The sequence below is a fragment of the Dermacentor variabilis genome, chromosome 4, assembly GCF_050947875.1.
Source record: "Dermacentor variabilis isolate Ectoservices chromosome 4, ASM5094787v1, whole genome shotgun sequence".
Taxonomy (NCBI): domain Eukaryota; kingdom Metazoa; phylum Arthropoda; class Arachnida; order Ixodida; family Ixodidae; genus Dermacentor; species Dermacentor variabilis.
In genome coordinates this window covers 125,122,220-125,143,615 of record NC_134571.1, presented here as the reverse complement: position 1 = coordinate 125,143,615, position 21,396 = coordinate 125,122,220, and the positions used below count along the sequence as shown (strand labels likewise).

Below are 21,396 nucleotides of genomic sequence, written 5' to 3'. Positions count from 1 at the left end.
CGCGCAATAGGGGCGTTCGCGTTCCAGTCGATGATGACGATTGCCATGTGCAGCACTGGTGTGGTCACGTGACACATGCCTGCGCAACGAGCGCGGAGCAACGTTTGGCTCTTTCGAGCGCATATCTCGGAATCATCGCCGTAGTTAACCGCTCCTCTGTAGCCGCGTTCCTTTTGCAAGACCGAGAGCTCTTCGTCGCAAAAGCAACACATCTTTAACTCCGCGACGAGAGGACCTTGTAGCGCTAAAATAATGTCTCGTAATCCACGGTATACAGATAGAGTTCCATGGCTTCCACATCTGCTGGCCCACGACCGAGACAGCTCCTTCAGACGCTCGCCTTGTTAGCTGCTGTCGAAGCGATTTAACAACATCGACAACTTTAGCATCGCACCGTTCGCGCGTCCGCTTTAGTCATCAAGGCCGTTCGAGCTCACGAGAAGCGCATACTCCTCCTGCTTGCCGCGCTTTCCTCAACAAACTTCAACCTCGCACGTTCTTGCATCCCCGCCAGCAACTGAATTCCGCGCCTGACAGCTTTGACGGCAATCAGCAGCCGATTAGCTGCGGCGTCAGCAAACGATGGTCAGCAAATAAAAGACGTGCGGAAACATCGCATTGGAGCCGGCGAGCTATATGCCGATCCGGCTGGCGATAGGCGGGCGACCGCCTCGCGAACGCGCGCTAACTTTACGAGCTTGTTGATGATCCGGTCGTTAGGAAAAACAGCTTCGTCCGGAGCCTGTATATCACGTGCGTCACGATCGCGCGCAACCAAAGGCCGACGCACGCCGGGTAAATGTACAGGCAGAGCCGATGAAGCGAAAATTGTAGAGTGCCGTGCGGACCGCGACAAGTAATCGCTTCCGGAGAAAAAAATAAGAAAAAGTTGTTCGGCGGAGAAAAACAGCGATTGTGCGCTGAGACTTCGCTGACGTGTCTGTATGCACGGGATGAAGATACGAGAGGAAAAGAAGATGTGCTGGTTGGCCGTAAGTTGAGAAATATAAATGAGAGGCAAGTAAGCAAGCAAACTTTCGCGATGAACTTCCTTCGAATTTTGTATTAAAAAAGAAAAGACAGGACGTGATTGCACGCGCACTGCGACGTGATCTTGCGCGAGAATGGTGAGTGCGTGGCGCATGTACAGAGCTGAATTAAAACAAAAAATTCAAACAAATCTCTAGGTACTCGTTTTCGCCCCCCGCCTCTGTCTCTTGTTGTTTTATGCTTATTTTCTACTTTTCCTTCTTCTTTGACGCGGCATCGTCCACGTGGTGCGCTTATCGAGCTGCCTTACCTTTGTCTAAAAAGAAAATTTGTTCTTGTAGAAACAAAGCAACGTTGTGGCGACGTCCCCAAAGCGTCGTACAAACAACGTGCCCAGTCGAAACCATCTCGTTTTTTTTTTCCCTTTCCAGCCTGCGGTGAGAACCAGTTTCAATGCATGAACGGATTCTGCGTATCGTCTGCAACGGGGTCCGTTCGCTGCAACGGCATCGCCGATTGCGTCGATGGGAGCGACGAGCGTGGCTGCGGTGAGTGAGCGTGCCTTTGTACGAAAGTTGTTCTGAGACTTTGCAGTGGGCCCTTTGAAAAATTCGCAAGCTGCTTTTCCAGCAGTGCGCGTTGCCCCAAAGATGGCGAAAATGCAATGCGAAAACGCTTTTAAATGCTCGGTGATTGCATTGTTTCTGCTTTCGTGCATTCTGTCCCATCATATTTAACACGCGAAACGAAGAACAATGCGCCAGCGGCCCGGAGAGATATGTATAATATGTATAGAAAGCTAGGGAGAGAGAAGTGGTTAGGAAAAGGCTAAGAAGGCTGAGGCCGGTTGGATGCTGGGGAAAGGGGGAATAGGGATTGAAAGGCGTGGAGGAGGAAAGATGATACAGTATCCACGAGTACACAAGCAACAAAGCAAAGGCAGAGAGATGAACTAGATGTAGTTCTGGTTAGCTAACCTGCACCAAGTGAAAGGACAAGGGGATGGAAAGAGAGGAGGGAGAGAGGGAGGATCTTCCCAGTAATCATCATTCTGACAACGTGCTGGCTCCCACATTTTGTCCAATTGCGCATTGAGGGAAAATCAACTTGACACATTTTCCAAAGGGTCAGGGTAAGACGCAGTGTTCTCCCTTTCTCTTCATTTTCGCTCAGAATAGAAAAAGTATAAGTATCTTTATTTCTTTTATTTTTTTCTTGATGACAAAAGAAACGAAAACTTTGTCTTCAAGCGGTAAACAATTTTTTTTTTGTTTTTCCTGGTCGGAATGAGTTTCTGGTATTCGCTCCCGTGGATTGTTATCGCTCACGTATTCTTCCTTCTCGAATGTTGCAGTGTCACCGAGAGGAAAACAGCGGGCAAGTTATTTCGCAATGCGCGCGGAGCCTGCAGCCTAAGCCGGCACTGAGGGCATGAAATCTGGCTTTTCAGCAGATGTGTCGCTGAAGGATAACCGGACTGTAATACAATATGAGAAACTATACCAACACTTCTCGTACTTCCCCATTAGCTTTAGTTGTAAACACCGCCTGCAACTTTACACGTATTGTATTTCCAGAACGAAGAGATGGTCTTAAACTGAGTTCATGAACTCGGTAAACGACATCATTTTATCAATTAGGCGCTGTTGAATTCGTTGCTTCTGAGTTTATCGCGACCATTTGGCTTTATATCGCCATGATTAACAAATGATCGAGCCCCTCTGTTTCCCTTCTCCTCATTGTCTCTGAGTTTCTTTCTTTCTTTATTTTATCTCTCTCTCTTTGAGCACAATCTTTACGTTCTTTCTGTACTGAAAATAATAATTCTGCAATTTCTTTATTGCCTCGGATAAGCAGTTACGAAGTGACGCTATCGCGTAACACATGTGATAACTCGGTGCCAGCTACGTACTGGATAGCGTGTGTCGAATACTCATGCATGTCATGCATCGGAAATGGCGGAGATCCATTCCGACCACACGATGTTGCTCACTTTCCAAGTGAATAAGTTACCCCCTGGCACAGAACAACTTGGGAGAAATTTCCAGCACCGCAGTCTGTCATTCTGGCCAAACATAACAAGTTGCCTTGAACAATACTCGAAAAGCTGCTTGTCAAAGCTGACTTCCCCGCGGTAGAAGGCCTCATGTGGAAAAGCCAACTTCATGACTCTCTTCATTCCATGGGCAACGAACTTGTATATCGGAAGTATTTCTGCGCTAAACCTAGAACGCCGCTATAACAAGTTAAACGGTGGATTAATTGATTGATTGATTGATTGATTGATTGATTGATTCTCAATCATGCTTTCAGTTTTCTGTAGAGGAGTAGTCACGTGACAAATGACCGTCGCGGCCCTCTTAAAAGAGCAATTACTAGAGAGAGAAAATAAGAGATGAAAGGCAGAGAGGTTGACCAGAGTGTCCGGTTGGGTACTTTGCACCTGGGGAAAGGGTAGAAAGGATGAGCAGCAAGGAAGATGTGATATGAAGAAAGCGACTTAGGAATTTAGTGAGTGGGAATTTATCCGAAAGGTTTGATTCGAGCAAGCGCGAATCAAACCCTACTGTCACGTTCGTCGCCGCGGTAACGAAGGGCGACCGGAACGCTCGCCGTGCGTAACCGAGCGCTTCTTGTCGTTTCAGTGCAAGTGGACAACAACGGTTTGGCGCAGGCGTTCGACGGCGACATGGGCTCGTGGACGCTCATGTGCGCGGACAACGCGACGCTCGACCACGGGCACCAAATTTGCCAGGAGATGGGATACAGGTGCGTTGCACCGACGTCGCCACTGTGCGCCTTCCACCACACAACGACACTACCGCTTTCAAGCACACGTTGAAGACATCATATATCCCTAATATAGCCGTCTTACGCAGGGCCTCCAGAACCTTGCGTCACGTCTACTGACGAGGCTGCCCATTAAAATTTATTCCTCACGTATTGAGAGGGAGGTGGGAGGGGTGATCTATGTGTTCTAAATGTGTAGATGTGTATTGCCAAGTTGATGCTTTGTTTCCTTGACGAAAAATTATTTCTCCTTTTACGTGATAAGTCTCTTTGCTTCGCTTCCCTGTTGCAGACCATGAGACAAGTGCTATATAATTCTGTCTTTATCTCTCTTGTTCCTTTCACCTTTTTTATTTTGCATATGTCTACTTCGTATACGATAGCAAACTATTTAATGACCTCAAGGACTACTTCTATCTCCTCTAATCTTGTTATGCGTTCAACAACTTAAAGTTGTGGAGAGGCCGGCAACGTATTTGTTGCCAGCGTTTTCCGATATCGTAATGAATAAACCAACAAAAGCAATCACATGCGTATGCATCCCGTTTTCTTTTTGTCTAGCGTTTGATGTTTGGGAGCATACGTTTCCTTTTGCCCGGAAATTTAATTCCGTCCTTGAACAGTTCCCCAAATAGCAGTTTCTTTCTCAACGCGAGGTTGACAGATAATTACCTAACTCCTGCTAAACCATCCAATACTGGGAGTCACCATCACTTAAACGTCGCGCTTTATTTTGCCCGTACAGACACCTTTAGATACAGTTTTTTTTCCCCGTGTAATTTAATAGTGGAATTCTTGGCCTGGTCCTATTTCTTCTCTGCCTTTAAACTTAATTTTAGCGACTATTGAATAGGTAGTTATTATTTTCATTTCGTCTGTATTGTTCATATTGCCTGTGTTATTTGTCTTTGTTCTGATTTTCACGCCCACTCCTGCATTAGCCCAATATATCTGCTGTATGTATATAAAAACAAGACACGCTCCTCACTACGTCAGAAAAAAAAAATTCCAGGCTAATTCACGGCGAGGTGGCAAACTGCTTGCCCGGTACATAAACTTCTGTCACTATGCGTCTAGCAATGTAGTCAGCATGAACAGTTTCGCTAGTTTCTATTTATTTATTTTTTTTTCATTTCGCGCTTTTCTCGCCTCTCCTAGTATTGGCAAATGACGTGTTCCTTTTCTCTCCTCTTTTCTTCAATGCTTTCACTCAAGGAAGCTTGCGTGGTGACGTAAGTGAATCACAGCCTCAGCAAATATTCGCCGCTGCGATTTTGTTTCCACTTGTGGTGTCTTGTAAGATTGTCATGTTCGTTTTTTTTTTCTTCTTTTTCTCTCTCCCTCTCCCTCTTTGACATCGCAGCGGTGCCCTTTCGATAAGGACGGTGAAGGTGGAAGCCAACGTCAGCTCGTGGGGCTCGTGGAGCGACCCTTACGAGGGTCCCGACACGCTCTGGTCGAAGGGACTCACCTTCTCGGAGCCGTGCCACCACGGGGCGCTCGCGGTCAGGTGCGACTATTTCGGTGAGTGGTGAGCGAGGGTCGCCTACCTGCGTCATACCCTCCCTCCCCTTTCTTTGTTTGTGTCTATACTGCCTTATTGGGAGTGACTAGGTTTGCGGAATAAAGCTTTTGTGACGTGCCGACTTCAACTGCTCTCCTTCCGTCGCCCCCCCCCCTCCCTCCCCTTCTTTTTGAGAGCAGGCGAGCGTTCTGCCCCTTGTTACATTTTCTGCCCGTGCATCTTTCTTTTCTTTATGATTTCGTTTTTGTGGGGAGCATACACGATCCTTGTACCGACAATGGGATAATTCCTTTCGCAGAGTGCGAGAATCAGACGGAAGTGCTGTTCCGCATTGAGCGCGAGGCCACGGGCCAGCAGGCGCAGAACGACGTCTGGCCCTACCTGGCCCTGCTGCACGGGAACGACTCGGCGACCGCCTGCCACGGAGAGATCGTGAGCCCGCTCTGGGTCTTGACCACCGCCTACTGTCTGCAGTGAGTTGTCACCTCGTGCCATCTTTGCCGTGTGCAAAACAAGCAAACTATAGGCAGGGCACGGGCGATCATTAATTAACATCGGAGAAAGAGCCGCGACTGCGTTAAGAAAATGTGAAACTTTCGCGCTGCCGACACTAACGCATTCAAGCGAATATTGTGAATTGGTCGCTTTTTCGTGCCTATGGGGCGCGCAGCTTGCAAAATTGCTTAGGCGGACGTCTGGTAAAGATGCTCTGCGTAACGATCTCCCGTAATGTTACATGCATTAAATTATCTTTACGCGCATTATAACTGGAAAAAGTAACTACATTACGGCACAAGCAGAAAACGTAGGCACACATCCTGGACGAAGAAGAAAAATGAAACCTGCAATGGGTCGCAGAGGATACTTTGTACATATTTATTTTTAGTCCCTCATAAGGTAAGTAACGATGTGCCCCTTACAGTAATAAACTTGTAAACTATTAAAGTCGTTACAGATGCGTGGTAGGGCGCTTACATAACACAGCAAAGAAAAAAAAAACGAAGGAGAGAACGACACGGCCAGGAACGAGGACATCGCGAAGTCCTGGCCAGGTCTGCTTTCCGAGCGCTTCTCCGCTGCACGCGCAATAACGGCCTCGCCTCAAGGGTAACACCACACGCACCAAGCATTCACGAATATTGAGGACACAAACAACAGGAGTCATAAGAAGCGACACACACACTTCAGTGCCTATAGGGGCTAGTTATCGGATGCGTGTTAGATATTACCGCGTTCTCCCATGCTCATCATTTATGCATGGCAGCGGTCATTGCTGGTGCCACAGGCTTCGATGCGCCGGAAGTGTTACATATGTTCTCCCCCCCCCCCCCCCCGTCCTTTTCGCCCTTCTCTCTCCCCTCGGCAGGCAGCTTCCGCAGAACGCTTCGCAGCTGTACGTGCAGGCTGGCTTCGCGCGGCCTGCCAGCGCCCGCGAGCACCACCGCGTCGTGCGCGTGGTGCTGCACCCGCACTACTCGCAGTTCCGCTCCCGGACGCTGCCGGACTACGACCTGGCGCTCGTGAGGCTCGCCGAGCCGCTGTCCTTCGCCAACCACGTGGCCTCGGCCGTCTGCCTGCCCGACGACGTGGCCCGACCGGGCGTCACCTGCTTCGTCGGTAGCCTGGGAAACGGAATGCCCCGTGGTAAGAGTTATACCGTTGTACTAACGACTCCGTCTAAAAGTGACAATTGGCGATTGGTCCTTGCTTTCTATATTGCATCGTTTTCCTGAATCGCTAGCTTCCTTTGTCTGAACGCTTCAGTACACGTCATATCAAATGCCTTCTAGCGACCACTATCATTTCTCATCGATCCAAGCAAGCTGACGCTAAATGCTCGTCATCGTTGTGTGTGTGCCTATGTTCCTATTTGCTCACATCTTCACGTAATTTCTATATATTCATTGAACAATCAAACTTTGTGGAAAACACGGCGTTGAAAGTGGCCAAAATTTTCAATGTCATCAAATATATCAAATCAAGTCAATGCATCAAGCAGTGGCTTAAATGACGTGAAAGTGAACTAGTCTCGCCAGATGTCCGATATGCTACCGACTGCCGGACATGAAAAATCTGGGAAAGAAGCACACAAAAAAGTTCACGATAGAAACCTCTCCAAGCTACTCACAAAGTCTCCCTTCCTCATTGGTTGAGACATGCGCTCATCTAAGGGCTCGCTTCCGGACAGAAGGAGGTTTTGCTCTCAATGCCTTCCTCCAGATGAGCAAATATGAAGTACCACCTCTGACAGCGCACTTTTTTCTCAAGTCACGTGGCCCGAACGGAGGCGGGAACCACTATCGGCTGCGCGCATAGTGCCGGAACAAATTTTATGCTTGCGAAGTACGTCACAGGCTCAAGTGCGAATCGTGGCCCAAAGTGCGGGAACTGCACGAGTAATGAGCGACTCTTGCCCCAACACAGAGGTAATATGAGCGATTAAATGCGACCAAAGCCAGCCGCCTGCCGAGAAAGGTACCCTCAAGCTTGATCTGTCCTCTGGACCGAGAAAAGTTTTCTTCCACTAAACGAATGAGAGAATTTAGGATGGCGAATTGAGCCAGGCGTACTTCGTGTCCGAGCCGCAACTGTGGATTTATGTGCGCATGCACTGATCTCAATCAATTACCAAGTGACACCCACAGGTGTCCAGTACAGTTTCGAATCGACAGTCTTACGCCTTTGATGACTGTAGGACTTGAGAAATGGTAACGGAAAGGAGGCGCTATTTAAAGCAAATAAGCTTAGTCTCGTATTTAATGCGTATAATATGCTATAACATATCAATGGACATTACCGCTCAACTGTCTTGCTTTTTTTTCCTCCCACCAACACCTTTGCCCACCACACTTGCAGTTCCTTTCACGACGGCGTCATCGATCATTCACCTGCCGATCGTCATAAACGAGCTGACCACGTGCAACAACGAGGAACACTATAAAAACGATGTCACCCAGAAAATGATCTGCGGAGACGGACGCCAAATGAAGCGTCAGCTGTGCGATGTAAGTACCGCTTTGAGAAGCTTCCCCATGCCCGATTGCACCCAATTTACTTATTCAGTTCGGATTATGCGAGGAATGTTTCCTTGCACGGCGTTTTCCGTGACGTTGGCAGCGATTTGACAATAACTGCAAGGCGGCTGTGTATATAAGAATGTTCTCTATTGAGTTTCATTATAGTTAGACATCAATGATTCCTCTACCGGGCTTTAAGAGGTGAAACATTACGCGAGTAAAAGGTTGTAATAAGTTCACAACTTCTGAATAAAACAACTAATTCGTAGATGAAATTGACATTAACGGGAAGTTGCATACGTAAACGAGCAACTTGCAGATCGCGTCTTCGTCAAACTAGTAGCGCTGCATCTTCATCACCTGTACCTTCCTTTTTTTTTCTGTCGGCCAGGGTGATCTCGGAGCTCCCTTGATGTGCCTCTCGCCCAACAACATCTGGCGCCTGGCCGGCGTGCTCAGCTACCAGCGGCACTGCGGCACCTACCAGAAGCACCCGTCCGTGTTCTCCAACATCTACGAGATGCGGGACTTCATCCACAACGTGACCGGCCTGCTCTCCTACAACGTCACCCACGACCCGCAGCTGTACACGCTGCTCGAGTTCCCCCAGGCCGACGACGGCAACGTCTCGGCCGCCGTGCGCTCGCACGCCGCAGGCAAGATGGCCGGCCTCGAACACAACGCGTCGGCCGTGGCAGCCGCGCTCTACTCGCACGAGAACATCCTCGGCGAGCACGGGGAGAACGCCAGCGTAACGACGACGACGGCTGCGGCGTCGACGAGCGCGGGGCACGACGTCATGTACCTCGACTTGGAGGGCGTCATCCCCAAGGTGAACCACACGAAGGACTCGATCCTCGACTCGGAGGGAGAAGGTAACGTCACGGAGACGACCACCGTGGAGACTCCGACGACGCACAGCGGCGCGGGTGTGGAAGCCAGGCTTCAAGAGGTTGACCACGCGGGTGTCCACGCGACGACCACGACGATGGCGACGACGACTGCGAACGCTACCGACGGCCCGACGGTCGTCGCCACCACGACGGTTGACCCTCACGAGAGCATGGCCTCTTTGAGGCTCATGGACGCCGACTCGGGCGACGTCTCGCCGTCGAGCGAGACTAGCCGCGATGCCCTCACGTCCTCTGTTCAGCATGCTCACCATGGCGACCACGAAGACCGGCACCAACACCACACCGCGCCAGCGAACGACACAAGAACAGAAGGCCGGGGCCGATCTGCGCTCCTGGCCAATCGGACAGTGGTCGGCGAACAGTTGCAAGCGTTCATCGAGCGTAACAGCGCCGAAGAAACGATGACAACTGAGCCGGCTTCGGTGGAGAACGGCACTGCACTTGCAGGAACTGCGACAGCGACGGAAACGACGACCGGAACGTCCGGCGAGGTCGACCGCCCCACTACGCACGACGACGCTCGATCGCCGCTCGAGACTTCGACGGCCGCGACGAACGCTTCCAGCGCGGAAACGACCACGATGCTGACGGTGACAAGCCCGCGGCACGATGACCATGCCTCCACGACGATGCTCGACAATGGCACGACGACGGTGGTGCCTGAAAGCTTGTCGACACTGCCAGCCGCAGGAGATCTTACTGTCGAAGATTCGCGCCGTGCCACGACCGAGGCTGCAATCGTTGCGGCGCCGGCAGTAGAGAAGAACGACACACTGCGCATCGCGTCTCACAGTAAGTGTGCCCCGTGTTGGAAATGTGCAATGCTTCTGCCGTAATGAAACGCTCCCTCGTGCAGTTCCGTGCATTAACTTTCGTAATTATTCCCAAGAATTGGCACTGATCCTGCGCAAATTATGCGTCATTTCAGTGTAACTGAAGTAAGGACAACATATGAAATTACTACACTGCGATGAAACGCTTGAACAGGAATGCACGGAAATTTACACGGCAGTAAACTGCGTATTCTTAGAACGCCTCACTGCTGCATAATTGTAGGTTGTTTTTTGAGGTGATGAAATCTTCCATGTGAATGTCAATTCACTTACCCTTTCTTTCTTTCTTTCTTTCTTTCTTTCTTTCTTTCTTTCTTTCTTTCTTTCTTTCTTTCTTTCTTTCTTTCTTTCTTTCTTTCTTACTGCAGATTCGACCTGCCTAGGATTCAGCTGCAACTCCGATGGTGTGTGCATTGACCAGTCCGGCGTTTGTGACGGCAGTTACGACTGCAAAGATGCCAGCGACGAAATTAACTGCGGTAAGCAAGCAGTTTCTTCAGCGCCCTCCCTACCGAACTACTACTTGACTAAACTAGCGTCACGTGGAAAATATGCGTAGATCTGTCGACATGATTTGTTCTCTTGCGGTATGCCACTAGCCTGACGGAGCGATATGGTGTCACGTTCATCAGTAATGCGACACTGGAGACACTTGCTTCAGCTAAATATTGTAAGGAAAAGGCGCCCCTAACCAGCCGGTTCTCCATAAAGCACCCAGCTAAACGGACAGGGACGTTCGTCAAAGAAACGAACTTCTCTCTCTGATTTCCGCCTGACATATAATACCAAACGCTATCATATAAACGTATTGGTTAGCGGAAAATCTTAGTTTATCGAATCTCAAATAAAGTGTAACTGAGATAAAAATCATTACGAAAATAATTTCGATTTTAATATTTTCCTGGCAAAAGAGGCGACGGAGAAATAAGTCTGTTACCAGCAAAACCAACGAGTGATTTGGTTAAAGAATGCGGATGATATTTTCTTTTCTGCAGTCCAACTCAAGGATGCAGTTGTACACGGAAGAAAAGAAGGAGCCGATTGGATGCCTGCTTGCGGGGACACCTGGGACGATGCACTCAGTGACAATGCCTGTCGAGAAATGGGCTTCGAGTAAGTACCTCGATGCAGGATCGAGCTCTGGTTCGCTTTGGTGTGAATAGTTTACACTGCTCAATCATGAATTTATTTAAATTTATTGCCTACGCGATTCTGTGGTCCCATATATTTATTTGAATAACACTGATTTCCTTATGTTATCATCCAATTGAAGAAATTTTCACCTCCGGCCTGAAGTAGCGAACGTTCCCCACTAACAGAATGAGTGGCAACTTCACGCGAATTGTTATCGCGTTCACGTAATTTGTTTCTTTCTTATCTGATGATAATTTCCGTATAATTAATGTCACAATTCGAGATTAACTCAGATGGCCGCGTTAATATTGTCGTTAAGAAGTTATTGTAGGTCATTTTTCTTTCAACTTTCTTGATAAGGTGCTACAATGCGCGAAATGCTCTGCTTTTTCTCTTTTTAGGAAGGCTTCGGAGACCAGTATTATTGCGCTCGAGTCACCGTACGCGATGTCCCTTCGTCATAGCAACAAGTCACATGAGCAAGCAAGCATACTGCAGTCACTGACACTCAGGTAAAGAGGTTCCCATGCAACCTGCTTCATTGTAAAAGTACCTTTGCGTTAGGTGTGTAGTTTACACTGGCTGTGTTTTTATCTTCCCGTAGCAATGAAACGTGCAATACCAAGGTCACAATGAAGTGCCATCATTACCGTAAGTACCGAACCATGTTGTATTATTGTTAGCGGCATTTAAGGGGACGTTGGCGCCTGCACATGGCGCCGGCTACTCCACTTCGACTTGGTAATTGCGCTCCAAACAGTGAAAATAATAAAAATAATAATAAAAATAAATTAATGAAAGAAAGAATGACATCCATTCGAATATCCACGTACGGAACAAGTAATTCTGAGGTTTTAGAAAGTCCGAACCTGCTTGAAAACTAAGTTACTTTAGGGTGGACGGACATAGTGAACTGAGGAACATGACGTGGCTTGTCTTCGAGCTTTCAAATGAGCTCTTCAAGGCACATTTAAACAACAGCAAAGAGAAACGCTATCAAGCCAAACGATTTTCACCTGAAGTACACGCCAGACGGATGCAGGCGCCCTCAGCCGATCAGCACTTCAGCAGCGGCCAAAATGGACATGTTCATTAGGTGGACAGTTACAAAATACCCTTCCCCCACTCCCCTTCCCGCCACCAGGATTATATCGTTCTATGTACAGCCAACTTACAGGAAGAGAGACTCCACTATACAACTACATCGTGATTGCGTGTGACAACTAAGCAATCATTTTGTTATTGTTTCATAACGGCAAATTCTTTTCCAAGTCGTTTCGCTGCAGCGCGCACAAACTGAAATCTCATTCGTCTCCATGTTTAATGTTTCAGAGTGCGGGCACTGGAACGCGACGTTATCGGCCTCTCCCGGCGATTCCTCCGAGTCCGGTTCAACGGATGCTGGTCATTCCGGACACTGGCCGTCGATTGGTGTCCTGTCCTCGAAGGAAAGACACTGTGCTGCCCACCTAATTTCAAATCGTTGGCTTCTGACTTCTGCTACCTGCATGAATGAGAGGTAAATCCAAGCTCCCCCGCGCGGTCGATAAACGCCGACTGATAAGTGTAGTCTGTGTAGAATACCGGACACTACACCGCATAGATAACATGCGGAGCTTGCGAAAAGCGCTGATGATCGCAGGTTTTGTTGTTGAACCTGTAGTCCGTAGATTTGATTGCTCTTAATGGAATATGTTCGTACATAGTCGTAGAGGTTGTTGAAAAGTATAGCCAATATATTTCCATGTTGTTGTAAAATTGACTTGGGAAATCTGTAACTGGAACAGCAGTAACATTTCACCGAACATTTTCAGTCCATACTTCTCGAAGCTAGTGCAAGGCTGAGCGTTCCTAGCAAAAAGTTAACGCTTCGAGAGCTGGCTTACTTCTGTAATTATATCTGCCTAAATCCAATAACTGGAAGTTAATCAGAGAACGTTTGTTAATATATATATAAGTTAAAGATTATTCTGCTAATTCTGATGTCCGCCTGTAATGTCAAGCTTGGTCGGCAAAAATTATTTTTGTACTGAAACCTCTTTTAACAGTCTAAAAGATTCCACGCAGGAGCTCATGGTATATCACTAGCAGCAGTGGAATAGATATATAAACGTAAGTGCAACTACAAAGGCATTTCACACGGGCGCAATAAAAAGAAAGGAAAATTCACAGTGATAGTTTTCTCCCACAATGCCACGCTAAATCGGCGGCACGCGAGGTGACGCTATAAACGCAACTTAGCGTTACTGACGCCACGGTGAAATGCGGAACGGCCTTCTTCTAACTTCAAATCTTGCACGTCGCAGTGGTGCTGGCTCCTGGACGTTCCGGTTCCTGCGACCGCACAACGCATCCCACGCACCTCACTACTACGTCAGCGGCATTCTGTTCAACCACAGGCTGAACGTGTCTCAGCATATGGGCGTGGCCCTCGTCCGCCTGAACCATACCGTTGAAGTCTCTGACCATGCAAGACCCATATGCCTGCCAGAAAAGAAAGCTCAACCGAAGAACTGCGTAATCGCTGGCCTGGTCAAGTCCGTCGCAGGTGAGTCGTGGCATTAAATATTTCGCGCATACACTGCGCCATGCAAGTTGCTATAGGTCTGTTCCCCGTTGAATGAAGCCCTAACAACTCTAAATAACGCAGGTAATTGTTGTGTCTAGGCGATGGCGGCTGCCGCAATCGTTGAACACAAAGTACGCTGGCATTGATTATTAGACGCTCAGCGTGACTGCTAATCCACCGGTACCGGGGTCACCGCTAGTTATGTTGATGAAAAAAGAAAAGAAAAAGAAAACCAGGAAAGAGCAGGGGTCATATTCAAGCACGAAAAACTCCTCACGCTAAAACTTTGTAGAAGCAGATGCCAATCATTATTTTAGACATATTATTAGCGAAGACGGCAGATCAGCGAGAAACGGCCCTTAATAACGAAGAGTTCTGCGAATTCGGCCCCAGGCTTCCGGCGACCTATGGTAGAACGTGCAGTAGACGTCATGGCCTTCCGTGACGTCGCCGGCCGCCGAGAGGTTGGCCCCTCACCAACCAGGGAGGGAACGTGTACTTTGGCTTAATTCGTAGGCCTGCATCGCTCAATAATATTTGGCCTGGATTATTGTGACGACGTGCTCTAAATACTCTATTGCGCCAAGAAATTAAACCAATAAAGAATTCTTGAACACCGAGCTTGTTCGTTGCACCGGTGCAAAGCCTTCTCGTGCGTCGCGCACACGTCAGTTTAGGCGGCATCGAAAACTTCTAGAAAAACTACGTGTGTATCTATAATTCAGGGTAAGAAAGGGTGAAGTGGTGGGGTGTTAGAAGGGGCTGCGATATTTGGTGCGGGTAAAAAAAAAAAGCGTCACTTATAATTTCACAAGCGTGGGCAAAAATAACAGACGCACCCACCGACTCGAGTAATTCAATTGTAGTTCTACTTGTTCCCACTTGTTCTTCGGCTTATTTTGTTTAAGGCCGCTTGCTTGTCACATCTCAAGCAAAAAAAAAAAAAAGTCATTTAAAACGAGAATGGCGGAATGAGAAGCAAAGGTATGTACAGAAATATCAGAGGCGACAGCCATCGTTCGCTTAAATACTGCATGCTAGATGGCGCCACAATACATCGACGCAGCAACCACAAAGACAAGCTCGTCAAAGTTCACCATAAGTGGTGGTTGAGGGCACGAGCACGTACTTAAGTGGGCACCGTATGGAAGACACCTAGACTTGTCATCGCAAGTCCTTTCAGTCGCAGTTTTATGCGAAGAGCCTTCAGATTCTTGTTATTAGGCTATCGCTAGTCATCTGACACGATATTACATTCTTTTCTTCCAGATCATGCGCATCAGTTGAACTTCGCACCGGCCCACATCGTGCCAGCTTCGCATTGTCACAGCGACCATCCTGAACATGATGGAAGTACGCTATGTGTACAAAGCTTGGAGCACACAGCGCCTCTGTGTCAGGTAACACGCTGCACAGTTACTGCTGCTCGCATTCTTGATATTAAGGTACGCTTGCTCATGCTGCAGAAAGGCCCAGGCACATTTAGCATCGAGTAACACGTCTGTCATTGGAAACATAGAGAGGCGGAAAGGAGGTTAAACGAAAAAGCAAACCCTTAAAAAAAGTAAAGAAAAAAAGTTGGGGTTTAACGTGCCAAAACAATGGTCTGTATATGAGGCACGCCGTAGTGGGGAACTCCAGATTAAGTTTGACCCACCCTCTGGAAATTTTTAATGCGCAGCCAATGCACAGCACATTGGCATTTCGCCCCCATTGAAGTGCGGCCGCCCCGGCCATTATTTGTCCCCGCGACCTCGCGCTTAGCAGCACCACCATGGCAGGTGCTTAGAACACAAACGTACTCAGCAATTTACCCTACAGTGCGGGTCACACACACCAGGCGAGAAAGCTGTGGTGGTTGCAGTATGAACATATTTACTGAAGGAACTGCAGGAGGGGCAACTTGAGTATACGGCGAACGTCCTCTTCGTCGTTGACACAGAAGGAACTCGGCGATGACGCACGCTTTCTACTGCACGGGTAATGTTCGGCACACAATGTACCAAGGCCTTGCTACACTTTTGAAAAGTACTGATGCGAGTTGTGTTTTAGATTAAGGCCCACTTAAAGAACCGTCCTGCCGCGCACTGAAGCCAACGTAGAGCTTTCGAGCCCTTGAAGCCACAGTGGTCGCCATACAAACAGTGTGACTCACTCCTTGGTGCTTTGGAGCACCAGTCTTGCCACAGAATGCCGGCGTTCCAGAAGTGGCTTTAGAACGCTCGACAAACACTGCACTTCGCGGTCACATAAGGCAGCTCATGGCTAAGTATTCGATGAAGTGGACAAGAGCACTCGTACCTTTCGGTTCCTGCATCAGTTGCGGCCCCTTTGTTGGGCCCAGCTTATCGTGCGATACGCATCAGCTCTCACGTTGCACAGTTAGTGTGTACTTCTATAGATAGTAGTTCTCTCATGACAACTTTAAACCGACTGGACTCGAGGTGGTGGTGGTAACAACTTTATTGAGATTCTGCTCAGTTATCTGGCAGGCCCGAGTCCTAGGATGGCCCCTCACGAGGAGCGACTCTTTCGGCCCAGGCAACGAGGGTGTGGGTGTGGGTGTGGATGTGTGTGTGAGCGATGTGTGTGGCCACGGTCCGAGTATCTGACTCGAAGAACGGTCTCGAGTCCAGTCGGCACCTATGCTGAGTCAACTTTCCGAGAGGCAGCATAGGTGCCGACTGGACTCGAGACCGTTCTCCGAGTCAGATACTCGGACCGTGGCCACACCCATCGCTGGTACAAAAAGCGATTTCAGGGTAGCAAACTGGGCGCTCGTCTGGTTGACCTCCATGCCCTTCTTCTCCTTGCTCTCTCTCTCTCTTTAAATAGTCGTCACGTGGCGTCACTGGCGCATTTTCCCACCGCGCAGCACCCAGACAAACATGACGTCAAAACACCATATTATCACGCGTACGTTGTTTTGTCTTTTTGACGCTGACCGTTCTTCCCCGGATAATCAGCGTTATCAATTTGTCGCTTGAGCTGCCACGTTTCTCATTTACACAGCGACGTGCTAGTGCCGCAATATGGCGGCCCCGATGACGTCATTTCAAACCACCTCGTTCACAGACGCTGTACAACACAGGTGCGCAAGTGCGCGGGTACAGAGTAAAAGAAAAACGGGCCACGACTACCTAACACGAGCACAACACTCCACATGTTCGTTGTCCCTGAGTTACTCACGTAAATACGTAATTATGTACCACGAAGCTCCCGTTTATAGACTCCCTCGCTTCCGTTAGAATCACTCGTATGCGCCATTGCCTTGGGTCGCCCGTTGGTGCTCAATTGGTAGCGTTTTTACTTAAACCATCTTGCTTACACTTTCGAACGTGAGACCCAGATTGTGGCGGCTACGGCATGCATTAAGTTAAAAGAAGCACTCTTTCGGGAGAGTACTTTGTCGCTACCGTCGACATTTGCCAATGTCTCGATTGCTGCCGAAACGTTTAGACAACGTTCGTACGGTTAACCAAAGCAACTGTATCGTCCTTGTAAGGTAGCTAGCTTCGTGACGTCGGCTGGTTAGACGTTCAGAATATACACGTCCAAAACTAAACCAATAATCGCCTATGGAGTAATCTCTTTTCCTAAGCACGAGAGAGCTTTATTATTATCGACAGGGCTTCAGTGGGCTTCTGTACGCTATGGGGAAGACGTCGTAGCGTAGTTTAGGCGAGCACCAGTTAAGACGGAACCAGCGTGAGAGCTATACTACTGTGTTTACTTTCTAAAAAAAAATGTGGAGTTTAACGTGCCAGAACCACTTTCTGATTATGAGGCACGCCGTAGTGGAGGACTCCGGAAATTTAGACCACCTGGGGTTCTTTAACGTGCACCGAAATCTAAGTACACGAGTGTTTTCGCATTTCGCCCCCATCTGTTTACTTTCTGTTCACTTAAATTGCACTACGATTTCTTCCCCGAGGTTGAACCAACTTGCCCAGCCGCGAGTTACCTGTAGAGCCTTCTAGAGTATAGTGCAAAAGGCTCTAAAAAGGTTCGCAGAAAGTGCGCACGGCGCTGGTAAAAAATAATAATAGTAGCAAGCCTGGTTCCGTAAATCTGACCTTCAAGTTCAGCCAAGGTCAAACTGGGACGGCGGCGCAGCAGCCGCCACTAACGGCGGCTGCTGCGCACGCTCCGTGGGCTCCCATATCTTGAAAGCGATCTGCGATGTGTATACAAAGTGCGCCGAGTGGGGCTAGCTTCGTATGCGCCGTGTTTTCGACGCTTCGTTCGCGTTGAAGCGCGACGCAGTATGAAGGTCGATTCGCTCGCCGCTGCTGCCGCGCCGAGCAACGTCAGTGTCCTCTCTTACTCCGTGGTCCTCTCCCAAAGCAAGCAAAACCGTGCTGTCACTCGACAAACTTCGTTTAATTGCGTCCAACCACGGCAATTTATTCGTCTTTCGCCCCCATCGAAATGCGGCCGCCGGGGCTGGGATTTGACCCCGCGACCTCGTGCCTATAGCAGCTTATAACGCCGAAGCCGTTAAGCCACCACGACGGGTCGCTTCAACTTCAGCCGTGGTTCCCTCTCGCTCTCTTTGCAGCCAGCGGCAGAGGCAGCCCTGATGTGTACCGGCCATCGCGGCCAATGGGAGCTGCTCGGATGGCTCCCGCAGTCGTCGGTTCTGAGGCTATGCTCCGAGCACGGCGCCGGCAACTCTACGGCGGCACTGCACGCGCCAGGCAGCGGCAGCGTCCTACGCTCGATGCGCTGGGTCCTGGACGTCGTCGGTCACGGCTTGGCAGTCAACTGATGACGATCGGCGGGCGGATTGCGTGCGCCGGTGACGTGATCACGGCGTATTTCTTCCTGCTATATATACGCCTCCCGGCCGCGAGAGGAACACTGTGATACAACAAAATCGGACCCGTTCTCCTCTCCCCCTCCCCCCCTTTTTTTTAGCTTTCCTTTTTTTTTTCTGAGTCTGTGCGCGTGGACACTACATTTCAACCACTGTGCCAGCGTTACAAGACAAGAAGGAGGGGAAAAAACAAAGAAGTTGCTGCAAGTCAACGTGACAGACGCCTATAGCAACGCAACTTGAAACACACAATCCAAGAGGAGCCACGAACACAAAAGATGATGGGAAACAAGACACAGTTGCCAAGCAGAGGTCAAGAAGCCAACAAAATGTGCGAGTGCCACTGTGAGTGCCAGCGGGCGATGAACGTATTAGCCGCGTCGTTTGTGGCGTTTTCATACAATAGGTGCGCGCTACTAAAGGCGCGAGAAGTTTGCTTCAGTGCACATATCTCCGACGACGCGCGCGCATGCGCGCCTGTGCCTTTAGGACGAAAAAAAGAAAACAGAACGGGCGTCAGCAAACGGGACAGTGTGTGTACATTGCTTTTGTATTTGACTCTCCGTTTCCCTGTGGTTCTCGACCTTTTCCTTTCTTTCTTTTTTTAGTCGTTTCATCGGGTGCCAATGTCTTCTCCTGCTTAGTCTGTGCGGTTGGTCGTGCTCAAGTGCTATAGGTCACAATAGAAAACGAGCGTACCCATACACGCCACCGTAGCAGTGTACTGCTGTGATGGTGAGCGCGTTGTATTCCCCAAGTGACATCGCTTTCGGCTGACCTTCAAAGCGGGAGACGCGACCCCCTTTCAATTAAGGGTCGCTTCACGTTTTCTGGTTGAGAGCCCCGTCACCTTTGTTTTTGTATTTTCGTAGTCTGTTTTTTTTCTAGCGTGTTCGTTTCTGCTGTATTTGCGGCGGGAAACTTCTCTTTTGTCAACCACGCAAACGCGCAGACTTATGTCAAATGCACGAGCCTCTCTGTCTGCGAGTGCTCTCGATTTTACACGGCGCAGGAGTGAGTTGTTTTGTGAATATTTCTCGTGTCGCGCCGTGCTGGACTTCCCGAACGTGAGTGAGACCAAGGACGTGCATCTTTTTCTTCTTTTTATGTGTGTACGTGCGAGCATAGAAGCAGACTGTGTTTAGATGTAATTTCTTCCATTGTTGTGCGACATGACGTATTGTGCTTAAGAAGATAGCCGCATGCGGTGCATGTTCTGGCTGCTGTCTTGCGAGGAGTGCGTTCTTTTGTAATATACGAGAGCTTTCTGTCACGTGCAGGCTTTGTTCCGCAATTTCGGCGGCATACTACGTACGTATGTTTGCCCGCTTTCGAGCACCCGTGACCAGCGTCAGACTGGTTCCAGAGCAGATAATGAATTTTGCAGTTCCGAGCTAATTTTCCCGATAAGATAAGAGCCGCGGGAGCAGATCTCTGCCTGCGTTTCAAGCGGCCCGGCTGAATATTCAGAATCGTTTGCGTTCCAGCCACGTAAACACAAATCAAGTCGATACAGTATACAAAAGGGTGCACTAAGCTTCAGAAGCGGCACATGCCTTCACAATGTCTCGTCAAACGAACGTTTGTGACGTCGTTTGAGCTCACTCGCGCTGCTGGGCGATGTAATGCGAAACGGAATTCCGTTGCAAATTGCAGAGAACGATGCCGGGTAACGAGAATTGATGTTGCTTTCGCGAAAGCTCTGGCTAGCATAGTCATAAAAAGCCTGCAAACTTAGTCTTTTCTCTCCTCGCAGTGACTTGATTCTCGTGGCGACATTTTCACCGAGTAGTCCTGCTGAGAAGTTGCGCATAACAGCCTCAAAAGAGCACAGGTGGTGGCGAGCCACCACTTTCTTTTCTTCTTTTCTTTTTTTTTTCTTATCATCAGTGTTTTCTGTTGTGTGTTTATGGCCCTATGTGTGTGTGTGTGTGTGCGTGCATATGTTTTGTTTCTAGTTTATTTGCAAACTCGCGCGTGTGGGTGTGTGTGACTGTATGTATATGCCTGGGCGTGTGTCTCGTGCGTGACTGCGTGTGGACCGGAATGTTATTAATCTAGGTGCGTATTCTGTTCTAGGATATTTATATAAGCTATTTTATTCCTCGCTTTAACATGTCGTATGTTACCCTAACAGTCTTCCCCTTTTTTCCCCCTCTGTGTCGTCGTTGTCTTCTCTTCAGCCATCCCTTTCCCTAACTGTGACCCGGGGTAGCGAGCCAACTGAACACGGCCTGTATAAGTGCAGTTCTGACCAAATGTCAATAAATACGGCGAAAACCCGGCGACCATTCGTACGAAAACACTCAGTCCGCACGCTTGTCGTGAAGACACCCTGGTGGCGTTGTTGCCTCGTGCAACTGCCAACGCAAAAACGCGCAGTTACCAAAGCAAAACTGCAAATTGGTGAGTTGGTGCGCGTTCCTTCTATAATTAAGCACAGCTCGTACACAAACAACGACTGAAAGAAGGGGGAACTGGACTAGCGCTGAACGCGCAGCTCGGGAGTGCTACTCAGAAACAACTCATCTTATATGCGCACATGCAAGTCACGTGAGCAGCCAAACAGCGGTGTCGATCCACGTGACTCGTAGTGCGCTCACAGAATGGGCAAGGGTTCAGCGTTTGTCCCTTCGCTTTTCTCGCTTCTGCCTTGTTGCCCATCACGCTGGGCACTATTTTGTATTAATAAGCTACTTTTTTACTGAATAGGGAAACTCGGTTCTGAGGAATCCCGCAAGATGGAGAAAGCGTCATGAACGGGACAGTCGTCATCCACCCGAATGTAGCACGAAGCTACCAAAG

General features: G+C 48.9%; 1 protein-coding gene across 4 annotated transcripts in view; it reads left to right on the top strand.

Annotated features, from left to right (window-relative positions):
- LOC142579723 (uncharacterized) overlaps positions 1-20,879 on the top strand; it is a 273,149-nt gene extending 252,270 nt beyond the window's left edge. For all 4 annotated transcript variants that reach the window (XM_075690220.1, XM_075690218.1, XM_075690217.1 and 1 more), the window contains 15 exons: positions 1,422-1,538; positions 3,636-3,759; positions 5,144-5,304; positions 5,604-5,778; positions 6,672-6,949; positions 8,162-8,310; positions 8,714-10,028; positions 10,438-10,548; positions 11,065-11,182; positions 11,605-11,715; positions 11,808-11,854; positions 12,536-12,722; positions 13,510-13,751; positions 15,042-15,172; positions 18,334-20,879. In XM_075690220.1, coding sequence (XP_075546335.1) covers positions 1,422-1,538; positions 3,636-3,759; positions 5,144-5,304; positions 5,604-5,778; positions 6,672-6,949; positions 8,162-8,310; positions 8,714-10,028; positions 10,438-10,548; positions 11,065-11,182; positions 11,605-11,715; positions 11,808-11,854; positions 12,536-12,722; positions 13,510-13,751; positions 15,042-15,172; positions 18,334-18,543 — 3,476 coding nt within the window. In that variant the 3' untranslated portion in view covers positions 18,544-20,879. The remainder of the gene's footprint in view (positions 1-1,421; positions 1,539-3,635; positions 3,760-5,143; positions 5,305-5,603; positions 5,779-6,671; positions 6,950-8,161; positions 8,311-8,713; positions 10,029-10,437; positions 10,549-11,064; positions 11,183-11,604; positions 11,716-11,807; positions 11,855-12,535; positions 12,723-13,509; positions 13,752-15,041; positions 15,173-18,333) is intronic.
- Positions 20,880-21,396: the final 517 nt, after the last annotated feature.